General features: G+C 40.5%; 1 protein-coding gene across 1 annotated transcript; it reads left to right on the top strand.

The window, feature by feature from the left end:
• The first annotated feature begins 463 nt into the window (after window positions 1-463).
• LOC139479205 (probable methyltransferase-like protein 24) lies at window positions 464-15,967 on the top strand. Its single transcript, XM_071262049.1, has 6 exons — window positions 464-608; window positions 7,372-7,493; window positions 10,524-10,652; window positions 12,920-12,994; window positions 14,418-14,556; window positions 15,389-15,967. The coding sequence occupies exons 1-6, from the start codon at window positions 495-497 to the stop codon at window positions 15,689-15,691; spliced, it is 882 nt and encodes a 293-aa protein (XP_071118150.1). The 5' UTR covers window positions 464-494; the 3' UTR covers window positions 15,692-15,967.
• Window positions 15,968-24,482: the final 8,515 nt, after the last annotated feature.

Below are 24,482 nucleotides of genomic sequence, written 5' to 3'. Positions count from 1 at the left end.
GGGAAGAGCGAGGGTGGTGGGATCTATTATTCTAATTAGTAGTAGTAGTAGGAGGAGGAGGAGTAGTAGTAGTAGTAGTAGCAGTTGTAGTATCCGTAAATATCGCATCGAAACGACAATAACTACATGATAAATATATATCAAAATGACCTCGGTAAGCTTTATTGTCGATTTGTGTATGAGCATACGTTCCCAGCGGGACCTGTCGTCTACGTGGCAATGTAAACCAATTGTTTTGTTTTGACCTCGAACGAGCTTAGCCCAAAACATTTTCGCCATTAAACATGTAAATTGAATATGTCTAGCTTCACTATTGTCAGATTGTTAGCGCACCCATAAACACGCACAAGGAACAACAGCCGCCGGACGGTTAGTACACCTGCGTATATAGCCGGTGAGCACAATCGTCCCGGACAGAAACAAACACGCCTCCACGGGTCACACACAATCTTGGTGTCGCTGTAGCTGACGGAAAGGATAGTCCAGTTTCTGAAATGTGGCGACTGACAAAATTTGTGATCGTGTCAGTTATCTTGATGGTGTTTGCTATGTGTGGCTATGTAATCATGCAGAAATCACGGAGTAGTCATACAATACAACAGAGCCAGGTAAGTATTCATTCCTCAACAGCTCACGGGGCATTGGTATAGAAACAACCCAAGACACTACAGTGTGATTCGTATATTATTCATTACACGTTAATTTTCTGCAGAGGAGCTTCCAGATAACACTGTTGACATTAATTGTACCGTTACTGTACAGCATCTTGCGATAAAAGGGTTAACGCTCACCTATATATTTACCAACCCTGTTCTAATTTGTGTATTTGATCTATTCATTTATATATCATCCGTGCCCACTTTAAATGTATTTCTTAAGAGAATAGAAAGGTTAGTTGCAGGTAACACGCATTCTACAAATATATTTAATGACTCAATCAGCCATACCTTCCTGCGTCCCACCTTCTGGGACCCCGTTAATGTCCCAGATCAGACACCCCATGAGATTATTAAGACTTGTAATATATATGAAAAGACTTTCACTGTCCTTCATGGGCTTTAATAGTCAGATAAATAATTCAACAAGATGTATTGTATTACTACATCAAGCTTCATCATTTAGCACTTGGGAACCGATTACTAGAGTCAACCCATTGTTCTTTACGTGTCTCAACGACGCGTCTCCAATCAACGCATACTCTCATAATCGGGTCATTCTACAGAAAATGGCAAAATCTTGTCGCTGACTAAAACATGAAATTCTCTTGTTTATGAAAACAATTTTCCCATCTGTGTTTCAACACTATCACCAGATTATATTAAACCATGATAATACATGTTTGTATTAACTGCTTCTTGATTGTGGGGGAATACAGGACAAAATCGACATCACTGTCCCGGAACGCTTTATGCACAACATGTAAACCATAAACAACAATTCCACATGAGCGGAATACCTGCTCTGACAACACAAACACAGCGATGAGCGGACCTTCCAGCTCAGGCATACATGAGGTGAGCGGAGATCCAGCTCACCTCAGGGCGTTTCCTACGAGCTGCACATCCTGCTAGGGGTCGACCCTACACCAGCACTCGGAATACCAAGCTTGTCTAACACCCTAGTAACAGTGTAATGGTAGCACATATATGGTAATGAACAAAAATGGAAAGACAATGACGTTGCTCTGGACATGGCACTTCCCGGGGTGGTGTGTGTGTGTGTGTGTGTGTGTGTGTGTGTGTGTGTGTGTGTGTGTGTGTGTGTGTGTGTGTGTGTGTGTGTGTGTGTGTGTGTGTGTGCGTGAACAATTAAGGCAATAAATGTCATACTATAAATAACAGTAATTAACGGGAAGTGATAAAGTAGCCCAGGTTGGCTGTCAGTCAATATACAATGAAATGTTAGTGAGGATTAACAACGGGGATTAGCGCCCAAAACTTAAAGACAATTAAGTTATGGAGACATGGCTACAGGGTAATTTGTCTTTGGAGTCAAATGTACTTTAGACAATCAGTCGCTATGACAGTATTAAACACACTAATAAGGTTAAGTTAATGGTATTAAACGTACTAATGAGGTTAAGTTGATGGTATTAAACGTACTAATGAGGTTAAGTTGATGGTATTAAACGTACTTATGAGGTTAAGTTGATGGTATTAAACGTACTTATGAGGTTAAGTTAATGGTATTAAACGTACTAATGAGGTTAAGATGGTGGGATTAAACGTACTAATGAGATTACGTTGATGGGATTTAACGTACTAATGAGGTTAAGATGTTGGTATCAAACACACTAATGAGGTTAAGTTGATGGTTTAAAACACACTAATGATGATTAGTTGATGGTATTAAAAACGCTCATAGGGTTAAGTTAATGGTATTAAACAGCCCAATGAGGTTAAGTTGTTGGTATTAAACACACTAATGAGGTTAAGTTAATGTTATTAAACGTACTTATGAGGTTAAGATGATCGTATTAAACGAACTAATAAGGTTAAGTTGATGGTATTAAACGCACTAATGAGGTTTAGTTAACGGTATTAAACACACTAATGAGGTAAAGTTAATGGTATTAAATGTACTAATGAGTTAAGATGATGGTTTAAAACACACTAATGAGGTTAAGTTGATGGTATTAAACGTACTAATGAGGTTAAGGTGGTGGTATCAAACACACTAATGAGGTTAAGTTGATGGTTCAAAACACTCTAATAATGTTTAGTTTATGGTATTTAAAACGCTAATGAGGTTAAGTTGATGGTATTAAACACTCTAATGAGGTTAAGTTGTTGGTATAAAACACACTAATGAGGTTAGGTTGATGGTTTAAACACACTAATGAGGTTAAGTTGATGGCATTAAACGCACTAATGAGGTTTAGTTGATGGTATTAAACACACTAATAAGGTTAGGTTAATGGTATTAAATGTACTAATGAGGTTAAGATGATGGTTTAAAACACACCAATGAGGTTAAGTTGATGGTATTAAACACACTAATGAGGTTAAGATGGTGGTATTAAACACACTAATGAGGTTAAGTTGATGGTTTAAAACACATCATTGAGACTTAGTTGATGGTATTAAACACACTAATGAGGTTAAGTTGATGGTATTAAACGTACAAATGAGGTTAAGATGATGGTATTAAACACACTAATGAGGTTAAGTTGATGGTTTAAAACACACTAATGAGGTTAAGTTGATGGTATTAAACGTATTAATGAGGTTAAAATGATGGTATCAAACACACTCATGAGGTTAAGTTGATGGTTTAAAACACACTAATGATGTTTAGTTTATGGTATTAAAAACGCTAATGGGGTTAAGTTGGTGGTATTAAACACTCTGAGGTGAAGTTGATGGTATTAAACGCACTAATGAGGTTAAGTTGATGGTATTAAACATGCTCATGAGGTTAAGTTGATGATATTAAACACTAATGAAGTTAAGATGTTGTCTTAAAGACTCTAATCATATTAAGTCGACGAAGTTAGGAGCTGATTATGTCACGTTGATAATGTTAAAGATGCTGGTGATGTTACATTGATGTGTTAAAGACCATAATGATGTTAAGTTGACGGTTTTAAAAACTCTAATGATGTTACGTTGATGTGTTAAAACTATTGTATCACTTTATGCGCAGTATTGTGAATTATATATCTTTACGATTATTACTTGTTCCTTGGCACGGACTACGGTAGTATTTTAGTGATGTGCTTAGAAAATATCGTGTTGTCAAGCCTGCTGCCACGTCATTGAACACGTACATTATTTACAGCGGGACAGGTTTGTGACTGGAACGCGACGCGTTGGCAACTACCCACTGATCAAACAAGCTGCCCAACACAGGTGGACATGTCTGACCGGAACGCGGTATTACAATACCCACCGATCAATCAACACCCACTGATCAAACAACCTGCCCAACACAGCTTTAGAACGCCAAAATGCATACTTACAAAACGATATTGTTTAAGTTTATGTCAGAGGAGAGAAGCACTTTACACGTAGCTGTATGCATGCACGTTATCAAATCGACACAGTATTGATGTACTGTGGAAACTCGCTTATCCCAACAGTGCTGCCCAATGTGAAATCGTCCAGATTAACGAACGTCCGAATTAACAAATCATTGGAGAAATTACCCTCAATGTATGTGTAGACGTTACGTTATATCATCCTCTGTATGGCAAGGTGTCCGTATTGGTGAGGTCAAGACTAAAGAGGTGTCATGTTATGAAGAAAATCATGCATGTATATTGCAGTATTCTAAAATAGATCTGCAGTCATTAGTTTCACATGAATATTTCACAAGAATGGCATTAAATATCTCTACTTCCTTCATACAGATGTATCGTCTCTACAAAGACAATATTATTGCTATGTAACGTTAATTCGTCTACATATACACAGAAAGAGGTATTACTCTGTAACCATGGTTCGTCTACACAAACCATGGTTCGTCTACGTATACACAGAAAGAGGTATTACTCTGTAACCATGGTTCGTCTACACAAACCATGGTTCGTCTACATATAAACAGAAAGAGGTATTACTCTGTAACCATGGTTCGTCTACACAAACCATGGTTCGTCTACATATACACAGAAAGAGGTATTACTCTGTAACCATGGTTCGTCTACACAAACCATGGTTCGTCTACATATACACAGAAAGAGGTATTACTCTGTAACCATGGTTCGTCTACACAAACCAGGGTCCGTCTACATATACACAGAAAGATGTATTACTCTGTAACCATGGTTCGTCTACACAAACCATGGTTCGTCTACATATACACAGAAAGAGGTATTACTCTGTAACCATGGTTCGTCTACATATACACAGAAAGAGGTATTACTCTGTAACCATGGTTCGTCTACACAAACCATGGTTCGTCTACATATACACAGAAAGAGACCTTATTCCTTGTCCACGATTCGTTGATCTGGATGACTGAAATTGGAATGGTACTGCTGAGAAAGGGTTAAATGTCTACAACGCCAGCCACAATAAGAATTAATACATCGCACGTTGTGACAAAAGCGTTGAGTTATAAATAATTAAAGAACAATGTTTGGAAATCAATATCCGTTCATTGTCTGAGCAAGCCAGGTTTGTGACGTTTTAGAATATTTTACATTGATGGTATAAGACGTCAATTCACGGTCCAATGTCCTTGCGAATATATAGCAGCAATGGGAATACAGTACATGTATATTGCATGGGCAACAATCACCAAAAAACTGCCATCATGTCGGACTGAATGCCTACTTTAATGATAACGACAGCTTGTATACACCTGGTGACTTTTACAATCTGATGTCAACCGATTTCGTCAATAAATGATATATTTGGGTAACCCAGAATCATTAGGATTTTATTTTTTTATATATTCGAGTATTACGGGTGCTTGATGTGGGGAAGGATACGCTCACCTTTTCTCGAACACCTGGTATCATCACTTTTTGAGTGTGAACACATGTTCTTGATTTTATCGGAATAATACAACCGACTCTGTTTATTACTCATGACTATGGAAATAGCTTTGTCGCTTTACGTTAATAAGATTGGAAGTAACATTGAGTGTGTTTGGAAATGACATTGCAAAGCAAAGACCAAGGCTGTTTTGCAAATCCTAACAAGAACTTTGTACTAAATATGCATCATTTGCTTTTATATCTGTCGAACATATTGCTTTAGTTCAAGATCCAGTATGAAATACATTGAAAATATTGGTAATAACTGTAGTTTTATGTTCACTGTAACCTCAAGTTTAGCCCCAGTGCAAAGTCAATTGCTCACAACGTAAGTGGTACACAACGACGGGAGATGGATAGTGATTATGGTGGGGTATATGAGGTTTATAAATGAACAACGAATTGAATTCCTTTGTTAAGATTCTGATGCATCTGCCATTGTTACTGTACAAGTAGACATGGTCTAAACCAAGCAGAGGAATATTTATTTGGATTATTGTTTCCTGTTAAATTCAGTATTTCACGTCTTACAATGTGTGTGAGTTGGGTTTAACGCAACTTTGAACAGTATTCCAGTTATATCACGGCGCGTCAGCTTGATGTGGGGGGAAGCCTGAAGTGGTGTAGGTCTCAGACGATTACCATTTTGGTGAAAACTACGAGCACGGTATGGTGCTGACAAACCTGGAAACTTTATCATAGTGTGCAGTGGGTGACGCAACTCTGCAGAGCGAACTGCGATGCCTTAGACGACCGGATCACTCCTGTCCCCGCGTCTAACAGAATGCATTGGAATGATGATGATGATGATGATGATGATGATGTATGTAGGTATGAAGCGATGTATCCATGCATGTAAATCATCATCTTCACAGCATCATTGCAGGAATTCTGATCGATCTCGAAATGTGGTGTCATACTCTAATTACTTAAGTAGTCAATAGTGGGTAGCATCGATTCAACTAAAAGAGGAAATATATATCATCAAATCGGTCACATTTACAGAGATGAAAAGACAAGACATGTATGATGATGTTTGTGAAGTAAAATTATTGATGAAAACCTGTGACGCTCTCCCGGTGTAGGACGCCAAACGCAATCCCCCGGCTCAAATCACTCTAGAGTGACTTAGGCCTAGGTTGATATCACTGTAGAGTTTTTTGTGCCAAGCCTCCGATCACTACCTCAAGGCTCAAAGCACTTCACCCTCGTCGGCCCAACACTCCCCGGGCTCAAATAACTCCCCTTCCTACTTTAAATGTCAATATTTAACATCATGTTCTGGTATGTTTGCGTACATTTTGATAAATTAATTGGTGGCGTATTATGGTGTTGTGGGGTTTGCGTTTTTTTAGACTGACACATGTTCAACCCGTGCTAGGGACCCTGGATGTTTTTTGTGACACTGGTGATAGAACCCACATTAATTGTGTTTGTAATATATGCACCAATTTAAACTCAACGGCCTTCGTCTCGCCTTGACTTTTAGTATTATTTCTAACACTGCTGGTATGATTGTATATATCGATAGGTCTTACTGTAGTTGAATGTCGTATCTAATCCTACTCTCATTAATATTATAACGCCCTTAATCCCTAAAATCAGAAAGTGTTCGTTTGTTCTCAGATTATATAAGTTGTTTTATCGAAAAGAATTAAATTCTTCCCGAAAGAAGCTGATACAAGGTCCCAGATCCCAGGATCACATGGTTCTCAGGGTACGATCGTGAAGGTTTGCCTTTTCTTGTGATTTTGGATAGACAAAGTTGACATTCGTGTCTGGGCATTTCATTAAACGATTATGTTTCTCACCCGACCAGATGAGCCGAGCATATGACAGGAAAAGCTAAAACAACCTCCATATATTAATGGTGCAATTTATTACCCCAGAATATCGTCTACATACCCATGGCGGATATAGGCAATGGAGACTGTCAACGAGGTCACGTGCTCCCTACTAAACCAGAGATCCGCAAGCTAGACGTCAGACAAATGGCCAATCTTTATCACAGGTAAGACGTCAGTCAAATGGCCAATCTTTATCACAGGTAAGACGTCAGTCAAATGGCCAATCTTTATCACAGGTAAGACGTCAGTCAAATGGCCAATCTTTATCACAGGTAAGACGTCAGACAAATGACCAATCTTTATCACAGGTAAGACGTCAGACAAATGGCCAACCTTTATCACAGGTAAGGCGTCAGACAAATGGCTATTTTTTATCACAGGTAAGGTGTCAGACAAATGACTAATCTATATTACAGGTAAGACGTCAGACAAATGGCCAATCTTTATCACAGGTAAGACGTCAGACAAATGGCCAATCTTTATCACAGGTAAGACGTCAGACAAATGGCCAATCTTTACCACAGGTAAGGCGTCAGACAAACGGCTATTTTTTATCACAGGTAAGGAGGTCAGACAAATGGCTAATCATAGGTAAGGCGTCAGACAAATGACTAATTTATATCATAGGTAAGCAGTCAGGCAACTGGCTAATCTATCTTAACGGTAAGACGTCAGACAAATGGGTAATCTTAATCACAGGCGCTAAGGTCAAGCAAATGGCTAGTCTATATCAAAGGTAAGGTGTCAGACAAATGACCAAGCTTTATCAGAGGTAAGACGTCAGACAATGACTAATCTATGTCACAGGTAAGGTGTCAGACAAATAGCTTATCTTTATCACAGGTAAGGAGGTTAGACAAATGGCTGTGGATTTTATGACAACTGATCATCAGTGTTTTCAAAATTGATTTATAACTGTTTGCATATACATATAGATATTGTAAAACCAATGCTTACCTGGCTGGTGATTTGTATGTACCTGCTGTTAGTATTAGCTGTTCCGGTAATAATGCTGTAAATAACAGTTGTATTCTGAAACATATTTGTGACAAAATATGATATGGCTATAGTGTTGATGAAGAAAATTTAGGTTGAACTAAAAGTACATTTGGTAACCCAAATGTTGATTATGATATTATTTGGAATATTGCTCAAGAAACGATATTCACTTCGAAAAGGATACGTATAAGAGAACAAGTTAAAACATCGAAAAAAAAATCGAATGTTACTGTATGTCTCATGTGTAATGCCTGACATGTTTTTAATGTGTTTTTGTCACATCATCACTTCGTGCTCACAGTCAATTTTTCTATTTCTCTTTACAATACAAATATAAATAGTGTACTACAATGCCGATAGAAGGACCCTAGCAAACTTTGCTGGACGTGAGAGGCGACAAAATGGATCGGGTGATTAAACTAGGTGACACGTAGAAGGCGTGGATCGCTGTTCACGATATCCATCACTGGATTGTCTGGTCCAGTCTCGATTATTTACAGGCCGTCGTATTATTACTTAGCGGCATGTTGCTGGAAACAAGCAAACAAAGCCAATAGAAGGGGAAGTATTCTCGATTAGGGGATTATTATTCCCTAAAAGCATACCCTTTATCACCTATCTGTAGATACGTATTCTTTTTATGTTATTTTTGCTAGGATGATCGGCATATTCCCATGTAACAGTTCTCACGTTAGCAGGATTATCTTTCGTTCACAAGACGTTGTCCTGGGGTGTGTCTTGCAGTTATCAGGATCCGCTGATTTATGTTCGAATCCCAGATTCAATCCGATTATAACCCTTAGTTTCTCTACACGAGACCTCTCGTTGGTTCCTCAAAGTAGAAAACGCGGTACGTTGGACTTTGCTCCGGCATTAAATCTGATCTCTGTGATATGACTTGTGTACTTTGTCAGGGGCAGGAAATGTCTTCATGTATCAGTCCATGTTTACCTTTGCCGTAAACTCAATAAGCAATTACGCGAGCTCAACGTTATCTTATGTGTACAAACTAAGTTATGGTCGTAAATGTTTCAACGTTACAAATGGCAGTCATTGCAATATCTCTATGCAGCAATGGTGAAGATTATGATTGAACCCTGGCCCGATTGTGTAAATATTTAAGAGGTGATCGTAACTACGCTACAGGATAACCCAAGTGGAAATACAACATAGCAACAACGTTGTAATAACGCAGAAGATCCCCTTTAAACCACGTTACTGAATCTAAAATGTTAGATAGCTAAATGTCATAAAAGACACATGTGATAAGAGCATTTGTAGGTTAAGATAACTGCCAAATTTACTAAATGAGAAAACATTTGAATTTTGAAAATAAAAACGTTTTGGAACACATTCAGAATTTTGGACGCATAACTACACCTATGCAGAAGTAAATCTTAAATGTGTCTAAAAAGCAGTTTTTAAACTTATTTTCGTAAAATTTCAACAAAAGAACGTATTTTACTCTATATTACTTATTACAGGTAGTAATATTCAAGCTATATGACGTCAGTCTGCAAATAATCGAGTCTGGTCAAGATAATCCAGTGATTGATATCATGAACATCATGCCTAGGAACTGTGGACATGATCAGTGTCGTATATGACCTTGACCTTGTTCTAACGTGGAAAACGTCCTTGTGGCGGGATGGAACGTATTGGAAAATATATGACCTTGACCTGGATTTTACGTGATGATTGACACCATGTATGATATAGCGACTTTGTTGTAGTTACGTGAAGAACTGCAAGATTGCGTGGTGGAACGTACTGTATAATATATGATATTGACCTAATTGGGTGGAGAACATCAAGATGGTGTGATGAAACGTAATGAATTATATATGACTTTGACCTTGATGAAGCAACGTCGTCAACATCTTGGTGGCATGTTCGGACATCCTGCAATACACATGACCTTGACCTTGCAGTTTCGTGGAGAACATTTGGGGACATTCGGTTTCGCACGGAGAAAATGTGGTAGAATTATTGTATTATGTATGATCTTGACCTTGCTACGTCATGAACATCCTGATCGCGACACCCTGTACCACATATGACCTTGACCTTGCAGTTACATGGAAAGTATCCCGGTGATTTGGTGCAGCTGTTGCATTAAATATGATCTTGACCTAGCTACGTTATGCACATACTGGTCGAGATATTCTGTACTACATATGACCTTGACCTTGCAGTTACGTGGAAAACATCCAGGTGTCGTGTGGGGACATGAAGAGGATGGGACTTCAGCAAGATGGCGGCTGGGAGGTTTGTGACGACCCCCTCGTCAGACCAAAGAAACCATGCCTTGTCTATTCCTTCGGGTGAGAACACGACTAGATACATGGCCTTCACCTTATTTTGACACAATACGTTTGAATTGTCTTTAGCCACATCTCTAAAAGAATCACCTTTGTCACGGAGTTGCTCATGTTCTGATAATAGATAACTGTCTCCAGTTTTTACAAGTGTATATCGTGTTTGTCCAAACAATGTCAAAGGTAGTAATGCATCTGGTTTATTGCATATACCGTATTCGACGTAATAACACCCCCCCCCCCCCCCCCCCCCCCCCCCCCCCCACCAACCAGAATTCCTTTCTGTTTATCATTTACTGTCATTTTAGGCAATTCAAAATTACTGAAAATGACTTCTGAAAATTAGGTACATTGTAAATCTCGCCAAATCACAATTCACGGCGTTATATAGATATTCACTGTGTGTTTAGAAATCTAAATATCGGATATTTACTCGAATAATTAAAGTAGAAAATTAGCATATTAGCGATCACGGGTAACAAATCACTACTGATAAGTCTGAAACGGCGCTGATAAGCCTAGAATCGTTTAGAATATTTTGGAAAATACGCATACACGAACGCCGAAGTGTACGTTCCGCCATATTGGATTGTTTACAAAATGCTGGTTATGAGACGCCTATTCGATCAGGTATATTTCAATGTTTAATGCTATACATGCATCCCTGAATTCCTCATACATTTTCGAAACAATGGATAAATGGTCTTTGTCACCAATGCAAATTATCTAGATGAAATCATGCGAAATAAGTTAGGTATGGAAACGAAAACTATGCTCGGAAAACTGTACTTGCTGAAATGTAAACAAAGCAAAATTCAGATTTTACACTGTGTAGCCTTTTTAGAGGTACTTTCGTCTAATTGTTGCATACATTGGCTCCATCACGCGTTTGAGAATATTCATGGGAAGAGTATCGTTGCACTTATTATGGAAATACACATCGTTAGATACGTTTTAAAACAACTCGTAAGATCAATGGTATCTGACAGACACTATAGTGTAGTAATCTCTGTTTTCTACACAGTGATTCGGTCGCTTGCTTCAGGGAATTCAAATCATATTTTCACCCTTTGACATTTGGTCATGTGACCCAAATTAGCCAGTCACAACACAGAACACACTTTCTATAGGTTTACAATTGCAAATATATTGGCAAGTGAACAATCCCAATTAGCACCCCTTCCGATTGATCAATGTACACAAGATCTATTTATTCGTGTATAATACGCAATCGTGTGTTAAATGTACTCTTAATTATGGGCAATTAAATTCTGGAAAAATATATCTGTCGTATATAAACATTCAGGCCGTCAGCATAAACCACGAAATTTATCTTTCAACTCTGTTTTTTCCACCAAAATAATATTCTGATAAGAGCCCCCTATTTCTAATTTTGAGAGCGCCCTGGGCGCTTATTACGTCGAATACGGTATATATATTGCATTTTGTCCGATTAATAGAAATACATGTATTTTGTCCTTTGTCCAAATTTTGTAGGTGTCTGTATAGTGTCCAATTTATATAAATATGTACCTATTGTTCATTCTTGTTTTATGTAGGTATATGTAGTTTGTATATTTCGTCAGGTTGGTAAATATGCCAGATGTGCTCAGGTATTTGTAGTGTCAGAGTCTGGCAGTATCTCAAGTGTCAGAATTGGTCAGGTAGCTTGTGGATGTGTTAGTCAGGTAGCTTGTGGATGTGTTAGTCAGGTAGCTTGTGGATGTGTTAGTCAGGTAGCTTGTGGATGTGTTAGTCAGGTAGCTTGTGGATGTGTTAGTCAGGTAGCTTGTGGATGTGTTAGTCAGGTAGCTTGTGGATGTGTTAGTCAGGTAGCTTGTGGATGTGTTAGTCAGGTAGCTTGTGGATGTGTTAGTCAGGTAGCTTGTGGATGAGTTAGTCAGGTAGCTTGTGGATGTGTTAGTCAGGTAGCTTGTGGATGTGTTAGTCAGGTAGCTTGTGGATGTGTTAGTCAGGTAGCTTGTGGATGTGTTAGTCAGGTAGCTTGTGGATGTGTTAGTCAGGTAGCTTGTGGATGTGTTAGTCAGGTAGCTTGTGGATGAGTTAGTCAGGTAGCTTGTGGATGTGTTAGTCAGGTAGCTTGTGGATGTGTTAGTCAGGTAGCTTGTGGATGTGTTAGTCAGGTAGCTTGTGATGTGAGTTAGTAACATACATTTCCTGAATTTGCTCTTTAATTGACTGTTACGTATGAAGAAGTATGTAGAAGTTGTTGTGCGACTTTTTCAATGACTTTGTACCATTTGATTGTCCAGCATCAACAATGACTTCAGTTTTGATGACGAAATGGCAAGAGAATACAAATGTGAGATTCATTCCTTCGATCCCAGGCAAGTATAAAAACATTTATGATAAAGTTCATTTGTGAAGTTTCTGTAAATTACCTGTTGACATAAGGGTGGCTGTATTATCATGGATATATGGGTGGGATGTCTCTTTCTGGATGTTAGGATGCATGCATATTTCTTGATAAAAGGGTGGATACAAAATTAAATTTGTACATTTCTTACGAAAGCCTACTGGGGTCAAAATTGAAATATGGAAAAGAGATTAATAGAAATTTGTTATAACGGAACAAAGATTCGTTATTACGGAAATAACTGCCTTATAACGGAAAAAAAGATTCGTTATTACGAAAAAAAATTGTTATTACGAAAATAATTTCGTTATTTCCGAATAGGGAAAACATTCGTTATTACGAAATTGTTTCCGTAATAAGAAATCTTTTTCCGTTATAACGAATTTATTTTCATAATAACGAATCTTTTTTTCCGTTAAAACGAAGTTTTTGCGCAATAACGAATCTTTTTCCGTTGTAACGAATTTCTTTTCGTGTCTTTTCCATATTTCACTTTTGACCGTAATAGGCTTTCGTAATTTCTAAATAGAAATGATATATTTCTGTATGTAATGGTGTTTGCATATTTTCAGAAAAACGGAGTGGAATGTTTAAGTTTCTGGTTACAAGAGTTAAAGATGTATATTTATAAAACTAAGGGTTATGTTGTTTTCTAAGTATGCGATGTATATGTCTTGGTATGAGGGTCGGATGCATATTTCCTGATTTCAGGATTAGGATTAGGATTTCAGGATTAGGTACATTATTTGTTTATACAAGAGCCAGAATATTTCTCTGAATATAAGGGTAGTATTATATATCTGGAAATAAGGGTAGGCTGTGTATTTCTTGATATCTATTAATGTATTAATGTGGATATGAGAGTGGCTGTATGTACCTATATATAAAGGTTGGATTATTTTCATGGATGTTAGGGTGAATATTTCTGAATGTAAGAGAAGGGTGTATATTTCTGAATATAAGAATAGGGTGTATATTTCTAAATATAAGAGTAGGGTGTATATTTCTTAATATAAGAGTAAGGTTTGGATTTCTAAAGATAAGAGTAGGGTGTATATTTCTGAATATAAGAGTAGGGTGTGTATTTCTAAAGAGAAGAGTAGGGTGTATATTTCTGATGATAAGTGAAGGGCGTGTATTTCTGGAGATAAGAGTAGGGCGTATATTTCTAGATGTAAAGCCTGAATTATATTTCTGAGTACATGGGTGAAAAAAATACTTCGGTGCACAATGGTACATGTAGGTTTTATATTTGTGGATCTCAGCAGAGGATGTGTATTTATGAATAAACTATTCAGGGTGGTCTTCAGATACTCGCATATAAACCAGGAAGTGGCTTCAGGTAATGGCATTTCACAAGACTTCATTGTACAGTTATATGATTCTGTTCATAGCATGGGTCGGCCAGACCATAGGCACGGGGATCACGTGATGTTCCACTCCCTAGGTCTGGCGGAATATAACGGTAAATCTTCCAAGCAGTGGCCGATGAAGACTCTCGCCGATATACGCCAGTCTCTGAATCACGAACAGGTAAACACAAATATCACGTGCTCTTCCCTGGGTAACATGTGGAATGACTCCATTGTACGATGAGCGTACAACAAGTCTAGTCACCATTACCAAACACGTCATTGAAACAGATCAATGCTGGCACATATATTGGCCCAATTCCCACTTAAGAAATTGTACAACTTCATTTCCCACTTTTTATTTCGATCATTTCCTGTCTATTCTTTGGTAGTCACCTTTTCGCGAACACCTGGTATCATCACTATTTATTTATGATATAGATTCATTAACTATTTCTATTGAATATGGAAAGGGTTTTGTCGCTTTGATTTAGAATATTTGTCCTTTTGACACAAATTCATTCCATTGTTTGAGAAATGAACAAAGTCAAAAGGATAAAACAACATTCACACACCTACTCGAATGCAGTGGGGGCGTGGGAGCACGGGTGGCCCAGTCGTCCAAGGCGCCGCGATTCGCTGCGCAGAGTTGCGTCCCTTGGGCACGCCAGAAACCTATGATTGTGGGTTCGAATCCCGGTCCGCCCCGGTAATGTTTCTTGGTTTGTCAGCACCATACCCGCGCTCGCGGGTTTCACCGAAGTGGTAAACGTCTGAGACCTGCATCACTTCGGGCTTTCCTCCCACATTAAGTTGTCACGCCGCAATATAACTGGATTACTGTTAAAAGCGGCGTTAAACCAAACTCACTCACTCACTTAGTTTGGGCAAAATCTCATATTTTTTAAAAACTGAAAAAAACTGCGAAAGAAATACTTGTTGACACTTTCTGTTTCATTATTGTGTTTCATAATTGTTACTGTTTAAACAAATGATACTTCTGTTTTTTGTAGACCACAATCGATGTTTTGAAAGTTGATATTGAAGAAATGGAGTGGCAAGTGTTTCCGGAAATGATAAAAAGCAACGCTTTGCACAATGTGACTCAATTTGTATTTGAGGTGCATATCACGCTTAAAAAGGTAGATGCTGCACAAGCGAAATATTTCACGGCTCTTGAAATATTCCGGGACTTATATGATCTCGGATACCGGATTTTCTTTACCCATAGGAACAAATGGTGTCACTACAAGTCTAAATTAGCTGGAAAACAGAGGACCTCCTGCCACGAAGTATTTATGATGAAAGTGTGCTGATAAGGCGCCCATTGACGAGGCTTTCATGATGGAATGTGCTGTGACGGATGTTTGACGCCCAACATAAACACCTCCCAAAATGTCACCTTTTCGAGAATCTTAATACGTTAGGCATAATTTGGGCATAATTTAAGAAGTGTACATCTGTTCAAATACAAGCCATAACATAAGACTGAATGAGTTTGATTTTACGCCGCCTTTAGCAATATTCAAGCAATATCACGGCGGGGGACACCAGAAATGGGCTTCACACACTGTACCCATGTCGGAATCGAACCAGGGTCTTCGGCGTGACGAGCGAACGCTTTAACCACTACAACATAAGAAGTGAACCGGAAAGGTTTTATGTTTATATGACAACCCATGTATATGGCAATTCTTTTAAATGAATAGTGCCTGATATGTCTTGGGTGTTTTTCACATGTAGGTAGTTCACTCTTTTCCCTATATCTACCAAAAGAAAACCGACTCTCTTTTTGCACCTTCACTGATTGCAATATATTTCTAATGTTTTTTTAGAAGTGAAGTCCAAGATTATTGCACTTTTATAGCGACGTGCATGTACGTGTGTGTGTTTGTGTGGCTGCTTGTACTAGTCCGGACTGATGACGATTTATAGTACCAGCTGACTGAGATACCATGAATACCCCACTCAGACACAGTATACTGACTCCGAGTATTGTCATTGTTTTAGCCCCTTAATGCCGAGCACCAGACAGGGTAATAACAAGTACGTCTTTTGGTATGACGCGGTCGGGGATCGAACCCCGAACCTTCCGCTCTCCGGGCGGACGCTCTACCACTAGACCACGGAGGCGGTCTTTTTTCTATAGAAATTATAATCTAGTCATCATACACGTGTAAGTGTTGTTGTTGTTTACCATCTGGGACGTTGAGGCACGGAAGTTCTGCTGTGAAGAGTTGCTTCCCTTGGGCATGCTCGAAACAATATGCTTGAAATATGTTTCTAGGTTTCTCAGGACCATACCTGAACAGAAGGATGACAAATCATTCAAAAACATTCGCGCGAACGCACCATCTGTTGAGGTGTTGTGCTCTGGACAACAGCACGTGGCGTACGAGCGGCATGCGCAAATGTGTGCGGCGGGGGCACAATTGTATTAATTTATATAGTCAAATGAGGACTTTCATAAAACCAAATAAGGGTTTTAAATAGTCAAATAAGGACAAATCGTGGTAAGTAGTGATTTTGGAAATTGTTTCTGAAATCGTGGGTTAATTAAGATATGGTGTAAATTTGAATTTCAATTATTAAACAGACGTTAACTTTACGTTGTGTTGTTATTTTTGAGACTTCCACTGCGTATCAATACCCGAGCTGGCGGGTTTCATCGAAGTGGTGAACATCTGAGTCCTGCATCACTTCGGGCTTTCCTCCCACATCATGCTGACTCTTGATGATATGCAGTTCTAAAAGTTCGTTAATTCAAACTCACGCATACAATTCATTTTTTTATATATTAAAATATCCCTAAAAAAATAATTTTTTTAGTTAATCGCACAGCCGTATATTTGTAAGCTGAGATAATAATTAACTGCATAATGTGATATCTATCAAGTAGTATTCGGACATACGTCTTTGAAAAACACCAATATCAATTAAAATACGCATTGCTACCAACGCATGTTTAATGCGCGTTTGTTTGCTTTGATTTTAAACCACAATCTGCAATGTATCACGACTTCCTGTGTATCATCGAATTCGGGTCAGACAAATCAGTGACTGATGGCATGACGATTGTCCAACGTCGTCATAATGGCAGCCAGGTGACAGGGTCTGACCATCCGACCCCCATTTCTGACCCTACGATAGCCATGAGGTACTTAGACCTATTCCGACCCAAACTCCCAACAACGGTTTTTAAGACATTATACCTGATTTGGCGCAACGTGAAAGCTCGCCTTTCCACGTATGTTTTCTTGTTTGTTGTTAACGCCTCACTATTCCAGCTATATGACAGCGGTCTGTAAACAATCGAGTCTGGATCAGATGATCATGTTATTGACATGTGCATCCATCTACGCAGTTAGGATATGCTGACATGCATCAACGACGACGAGCTTGGATTCCTGAAGATCCAGTTCCAACCCGAATCTTCACGGGTTACTACGCATGAAGGCATATTGTCATGAAACGTTCAAAGGACGGGATTTTCATTTAGTATAATAAGAGTGTGCCTATAGTTTGATAATCAAATGAGTGAACTATGTCTCTTTTACAAAACCCAAGGCGACCCTGATGAAACCACGTAGAGCTATAAAAACAAAAACAATCTGGACAGTTACATTGGACAAACCCGTGAAGATTCCGGGGTAGAATAGGTCTTCAGCAACCCATGCTTGCGGTAAAAGGCGACTATGTTTGTCGTAAGTGGCGACTAACGAGATTGGGTGGTTAGGCTCGCTGACTCGGTTGATGCATATCATCGTATCCCAATCGCGTGGATCGATTCTCATGATGTCAATCACTGGATTGTCTGACCCAGACTCGATTATTTACAGACCGCCGTTATATAGCTGGACTATTGCAGAGTGCGGCGTTAAACAAACTGTAAATAATCGAGTCTGGACCAGACAATCCAGTGATTGACATCATGAGCATCGATCCACTCAATTGGGATCGATGACATGTATCAACCAAATCAGCGAGCCTGACCACCCGATCCCGCTTGTCACCTTTTCCGACAAGCATAGTCGCCTGTTACGGCAAGCATGGGTTGCTGAAGACAGTCACTATGAGATTATATTTATTTACAGTGTATAGCTGGGGTGATCTGCTGTATCATTATCATTACTAATGTAAAATGCTAGGTTCAGAGAAGTTGAGTTTTGCTTTGCCTCAGAAATGTGAGGTTAAATTAGATTTAACGGCGCTATCAAGATTATTTCACGTAAAAAGAGACATAAACTGTGCTACTGTTTGTACATCTCGGACTACAGTGCACGTGCTAGCCGACGCAGTCTAACATGGATACCCCAGTCAGACACAGTATATTTACCAGTCCTTGTTTTATCCCGTTAATGCCGAGCGCCAGGCAGGGCAACAACAAATCTGTTAATGTCTTTTGGTATGATGGGCCAGGGATTGAACCACCGACCTTCCTTCAGATGACGCCTCAAAATTATATAAAGTGTCCTATTTCAACTACCGATACAATATTGCAGGAACGTTGTAATAATACCAAGTCAGGAGAATACTACCAGAATGTAGACCCGTGAAGATCCGGGGTAGAACAGGTCTTCGGCAACCCATGCTTTTCGTAAAAGGCGACTAACGGGATCGGGTGGTCATGCTCGCTGACTTGGTTGATGCAGGTCATCGTATCAATTGCGTGGAGCGATGCCCATGATATCAATCACTGGATTGTCTGGTCTAGACTCGATTGTTTACAGACAGCCATCATATAGCTGGAATATTGCTGTGTGCGGCGTTAAACAACAAACAAACTACCAGAATATAAACAAATCAAACCACCTCCAGACGTACCTCCATAACGAACTCAAAGGGACCACCAATTTTAGTTCGTTAAAACCGTAGTTCATTATAAGCATATATTTATATAGCAAATGGACGAGAGACAAAGTTCGTTATTTTCGTCAGTTCGTTGTAAGTGTGTTCGTTACAAACGTAGTTTAATGTAGTTTATTTCCCCAAACATCAATCCCTTTAAATATACCTATTGTTGAAGGACATGTATCTCGATGAAAAGAGACGAGCACACATATATCACAGCATATTGGTGGCAATATATGACACAACAATTGCTCGGTGGCTTCAGATTCCACGTCCTATATGATTGAGACAATTGCACTAAATGTCATATCGTTGTGTTGCTTCAACGACACCTTCTCACAGACGAAACCACGACATCCAATACAACAATTGTCAAGCAGAGATGCCCCCTTGACACCGTTGCGAGACAAGTGCTCATCTACACGTCTATATTGACCCATATAGCGTGATGAGATTCACAGACAATCTGTTCGGAGCATGTCGCAATGTCGGGGCCTGATTATGATCAGCTCTGATAGGACTCGTAGTGACTCGCAATGACTCGCAGGGGTGAGTCGTTATCTCAACCCCCAAGATGGGTGGCAGATAATGCCTGAAGTAACCTTTGACCCCGCGTTATGGCCTTGATCTGTGACGCCTATAGCTAGGACTCTCGCCTGCACTCATTCGTCACCACTCGCCCCTTTCCGTCTACTGCAAGAAGATCGCTATTCGGCTTGTCCCGGAATAACACGAGTTGGTCACGAATGGCTAGACTAACATTTAGTCTCTGAAATCTTATATTACACAAGATCCTTCTTGACTCTAAAAAAAAAAAATCCCTATGCTGATTTTGTGGAATAGAGCTAGCTTGAGCTGGCTAGACTTGCTTTTGTATGCATTTCTAGATTATGTTTTTTTCATAAAATAAATATATTCCACGGTCATGGTGCAGGACTAACGAATGGCCTGCACTAAGCCCACGAGGAATGACATTATATCTTAAGGGTTTGAGTGGAAGTTCTTGCTCCCAGTAGTCGTCCCTCGCAGTCTTGACCCTTTCTCTGTGTATTTATATATTGGTTGATATATTTATTGTTTGTGTATGTTTCTATCCTAAATTCCTCAGTTTTGTTTGTTTGTTTGATGTTTAACGACACTCTCAGCAATATTCCATCTATATGATGGTGGTCCGTATCAGATAATCCAGTGATTGACATCATGAACATCGATCCACGCAATTGGGATACGAAGACATGCATCAACCAAGTGATCGAGCCTGACCACCCGATCTCGTTAGTCGCCTCTTACGACATATATGCATAGTCGCCTTTTACGGCAAGCATGGGTTGCTGAAGATCTATTCTACCCCGGATCTTCACGGGTCGATTTATTTATTACTGTACTACAGGGTCCGTACCTATTGTAACGTGGGCCTTTAAGCATTATAACCCTGTAATTAGGTACTTACTGCGTGCGTGCGTGTAGGGATTTTAACAATTTAATTTGTATCCACAAGAAATAAATCAGGGTTTAGGACTTTAGCAAGTCGATCAACAATTTATGGGATAGGTAACACCCGCGGACACAAGTTTTGTTACATTTTTATGAATATATGTTAAAAGAACAGCCCCATAATTAATTAGGGCCTGTAGCCACTGCCACTTCTGCAGAAATCTCCATCGAGTCCAGCTTCAATTCCCCTTTGGACTCTGGATGATGTAGTCTGAGACTCTGAAATCAGTTTCGTTAACTGGAGGGGGCACGGGTGGCCCAGTGGTCTAAGGCGCCGCGATTCGCTGTGCAGAGTTGCGTCCCTTGGGCACGACAGAAACCTATGGTTGTGGGTTCGAATCCCGAATACTGTTAAAAGCGGCGTTAAACCCAACTCATTCACTCGTTAACTGGATCAACAGACCGTGTGTGATGAGGCAATGGAGCTATTCTGAGAGGTGAGATTCGACCCGGTCCCGATTGAAAGTTTGAAAAACATGACATTTTACCTGCTATTTCTGCCTCCAAACCTGCGATTATTTGCAAGTTTGAAACTTGCATTAAAAAAAATAACATATTTTCAGGGCGCTTCATTCAATTCTAAGCAAATCGGTTCGCGGGTGGAGTGTTTTCTGGGTGGGAACGTTCATGAGAGCGGGTTGCGTGGGTACGAGCGGTAGAGTGAGTAGATATGGTACAGGAAGGGGAGAGCGGGAAGATATGGTACAGGAAGGGGAGAGCGGGTAGATTTGGTACAGGAAGGGGAGAGCGGGTAGAAATGGTACAGGAAGGGGAGAGCGGGTAGAAATGGTACAGGAAGGGGAGAACGGGTAGATATGGTACTGGAAGGGGAGAGCGGGTACATATGGTACAGGAAGGGGAGAGCTGGTACATATGGTACAGGAAGGGGAGAGCGGGTAGATATGGTACAGGGAGGGGAGAGCGGGTAGATATGGTACAGGGAGGGGAGAGCGGGTAGATATGGTACAGGAAGGGGAGAGCGGGTACATATGGTACAGGAAGGGGAGAGCGGGTAGATATGGTGCAGGAAGGGGAGAGCGGGTAAATGTGGTACAGGAAGGGGAGAGCGGGTAGATATGGTACAGGAAGGGGAGAGCAGGTAGATATGGTACTGGAAGGGGAGAGCGGGTACATATGGTACAGGAAGGGGAGAGCGGGTAGATATGGTGCAGGAAGGGGAGAGCAGGTAGATATGGTGCAGGAAGGGGAGAGCGGGTAGATATGGTACTGGAAGGGGAGAGCGGGTAGATATGGTACTGGAAGGGGAGAGCGGGTAGATATGGTACAGGAAGGGGAGAACGGGTAGATATGGTACTGGAAGGGGAGAGCGGGTAGATATGGTACTGGAAGGGGAGAGCGGGTAGATATGGTACTGGAAGGGGAGAGCGGGTAGATATGGTACAGGAAGGGGAGAGCGGGTAGATATGGTACAGGAAGGGGAGAACGGGTAGATATGGTACTGGAAGGGGAGAGCGGGTAGATATGGTACTGGAAGGGGAGAGCGGGTACATATGGTACAGGAAGGGGAGAACGGGTAGATATGGTACAGGAAGGGGAGAGCGGGTAGATATGGTACAGGAAGGGGAGAGCGGGTAGATATGGTACAGGAAGGGGAGAACGGGTAGATATGGTACAGGAAGGGGAGAGCGGGTACATATGGTACAGGAAGGGGAGAGCGGGTACATATGGTACAGGAAGGGGAGAGCGGGTAGATATGGTACAGGAAGGGGAGAGCGGGTAGATATGGTACAGGAAGGGGAGAACGGGTAGATATGGTACTAGAAGGGGAGAGCGGGTAGATATGGTACAGGAAGGGGAGAGCGGGTACATATGGTACAGGAAGGGGAGAACGGGTAGATATGGTACTGGAAGGGGAGAGCGGGTAGATATGGTACAGGAAGGGGAGAGCGGGTAGATATGGTACAGGAAGGGGAGAGCGGGTACATATGGTACAGGAAGGGGAGAGTGAGTAGAACGGGTCGATACACCGAGTATTTAATATTTTGCTATCTGCATATTGCATGTTTCATAGATTAAATTAAATTAATAGTGACATTGAATATTTGGAAAAGAACAAAACTTTCGAATCGATACATCAATATTTATAACTATCAGCATGTACGTAGCCATGTCTAATATGGTGGTCCAGGTGAGCTACAGCCACATACCCCTGGAGCCGCCAGTATACAGTATCAGGTAGGCGGTTCAAGGGCAAGCGTTCATGCTTGGAATATCTGTCATGTTGCAACGTGCCATGTGTAGATGGGAGACCGGCGTACCAGTCGATTGAGGCGCCGCACTTCGCTGTGCAGAGTTGCGACCCTTGGGCACGCTGGACACTTTTAATCGTGGGTTCGAATCCCGGTTCGCCCCGATTATGTTTCTAGGTATGTCACCACCGTCCCCGTGCTCGTGGGTTTCACCAAATCGGTAACTACAGTGAATCAATATACAGGGTTTATATACACATGGACGAGACACCTTCAGCTAGAATACTACTTTGAACTGACTGGTCCATATCCATAGGAGACAGTGGAATCTTTTGTCCCTGCCACTTTAAACAGAATCACGAAATAATAACATATCGTGATTATTAATTAACGAAGCTAGCTGCATGTGTGCTAATACTTATTGAGTGAAAACAAGCCATTTCGGTGATAAGGAATATGACTTATAGTAATGACAAAAAGTGTGCTCTTCAGAAATATCCATTTTGCTAGCGACAAACATCATCTGAGGTTTCATCACGTTTTTACGTTCCAAGTATGGATCGACAGTCATGTGGGGTTCGTTCCCCGGCTGCGTCATACCAAAAGACGTTAAAAGATGGTACTTGTTGTTACCCTGTCTGGCGCTCGGCATTAAGGGGCTAAAACAAGGACTGGTCGGCTCGGAGTCAGTATACTGCGTCTGAGTGGGGTATTCATGTTAAACTGCGGCATGGTATCTCAGTGAGCTAGCACTATAAATCGGCATCAGCCCGGACTAGTACAAACAGCCACACAAACACACACACGTACATGCACGTCGCTATATAAGTGCAATAATCTTGGACGCGACGTTAAACCCCATTTCACCTCACCTCACAGTCATGTGGCTGCGAGCGGTTATTTTTAGCGGTGCGTGCATATCGACCTTGGTTAATAAATAATCGTGATGTTTCGTGATTTTATTTCAAGTGGCGAGGCAATTGTTGATCTCGTGGCAGCAGGCAATATACCTGTGTTGGCCTGGCATATTTATTGGGGTACACATATGGCCGAATGTCAATATTGTTAGACGATACAGTTTCAATAGAGAGCTTAATTTCTTGCCTGTAGCATCGACGTATATATAATGTATCTACGTTCGTCTTTGCCTGCAGCTCCATATTCTGTGACTGACGAAATGTCCAACCCGGGCATGTTGGTTTGCTTGTTGTTTAACGCCGTATTCAAATAGTCCCAACTACATGATCATGACGGCGGTCTGTAAATAACTGAATCTGTGACAGACAATCAAGTGACTGACATCATGAGCATTGATCCACACAATTGGGATACGATGACATGTATCATGCAAGTCAGCGAGCCTGACCACCCCACCCATTCGTCGCTTCTTACCACAAGTATAGCCGCCTTTTACGGCAAGCATTGGTTGCTGAAGACCTATTCTGACCCGGATCTTCCTAACTGTTGTGATGACTGGCCACGTAGGCACTCTCTCCCTGTCATTATTGTGGTAAACTTTCTTACAAGTTACAAATGTCATGCATTTCAGGGT

Source organism: Haliotis cracherodii, unplaced genomic scaffold (assembly GCF_022045235.1).
Source record: "Haliotis cracherodii isolate W230 unplaced genomic scaffold, xgHalCrac1.p SCAF_4, whole genome shotgun sequence".
NCBI lineage: Eukaryota > Metazoa > Mollusca > Gastropoda > Lepetellida > Haliotidae > Haliotis > Haliotis cracherodii.
This window is presented reverse-complemented; position numbering and strand designations above follow the sequence as displayed.

Excerpts from the sequence above, each read along its gene's own strand:
- LOC139479205 (XM_071262049.1), top strand. The coding sequence starts at position 495 with ATGTGGCGACTGACAAAATTTGTGATCGTGTCAGTTATCTTGATGGTG. Across the intron at positions 609-7,371 it reads ATACAATACAACAGAGCCAG|AATATCGTCTACATACCCAT; the intron begins GTAAGTATTCAT and ends TTATTACCCCAG. Across the intron at positions 10,653-12,919 it reads TGCCTTGTCTATTCCTTCGG|CATCAACAATGACTTCAGTT; the intron begins GTGAGAACACGA and ends TTGATTGTCCAG.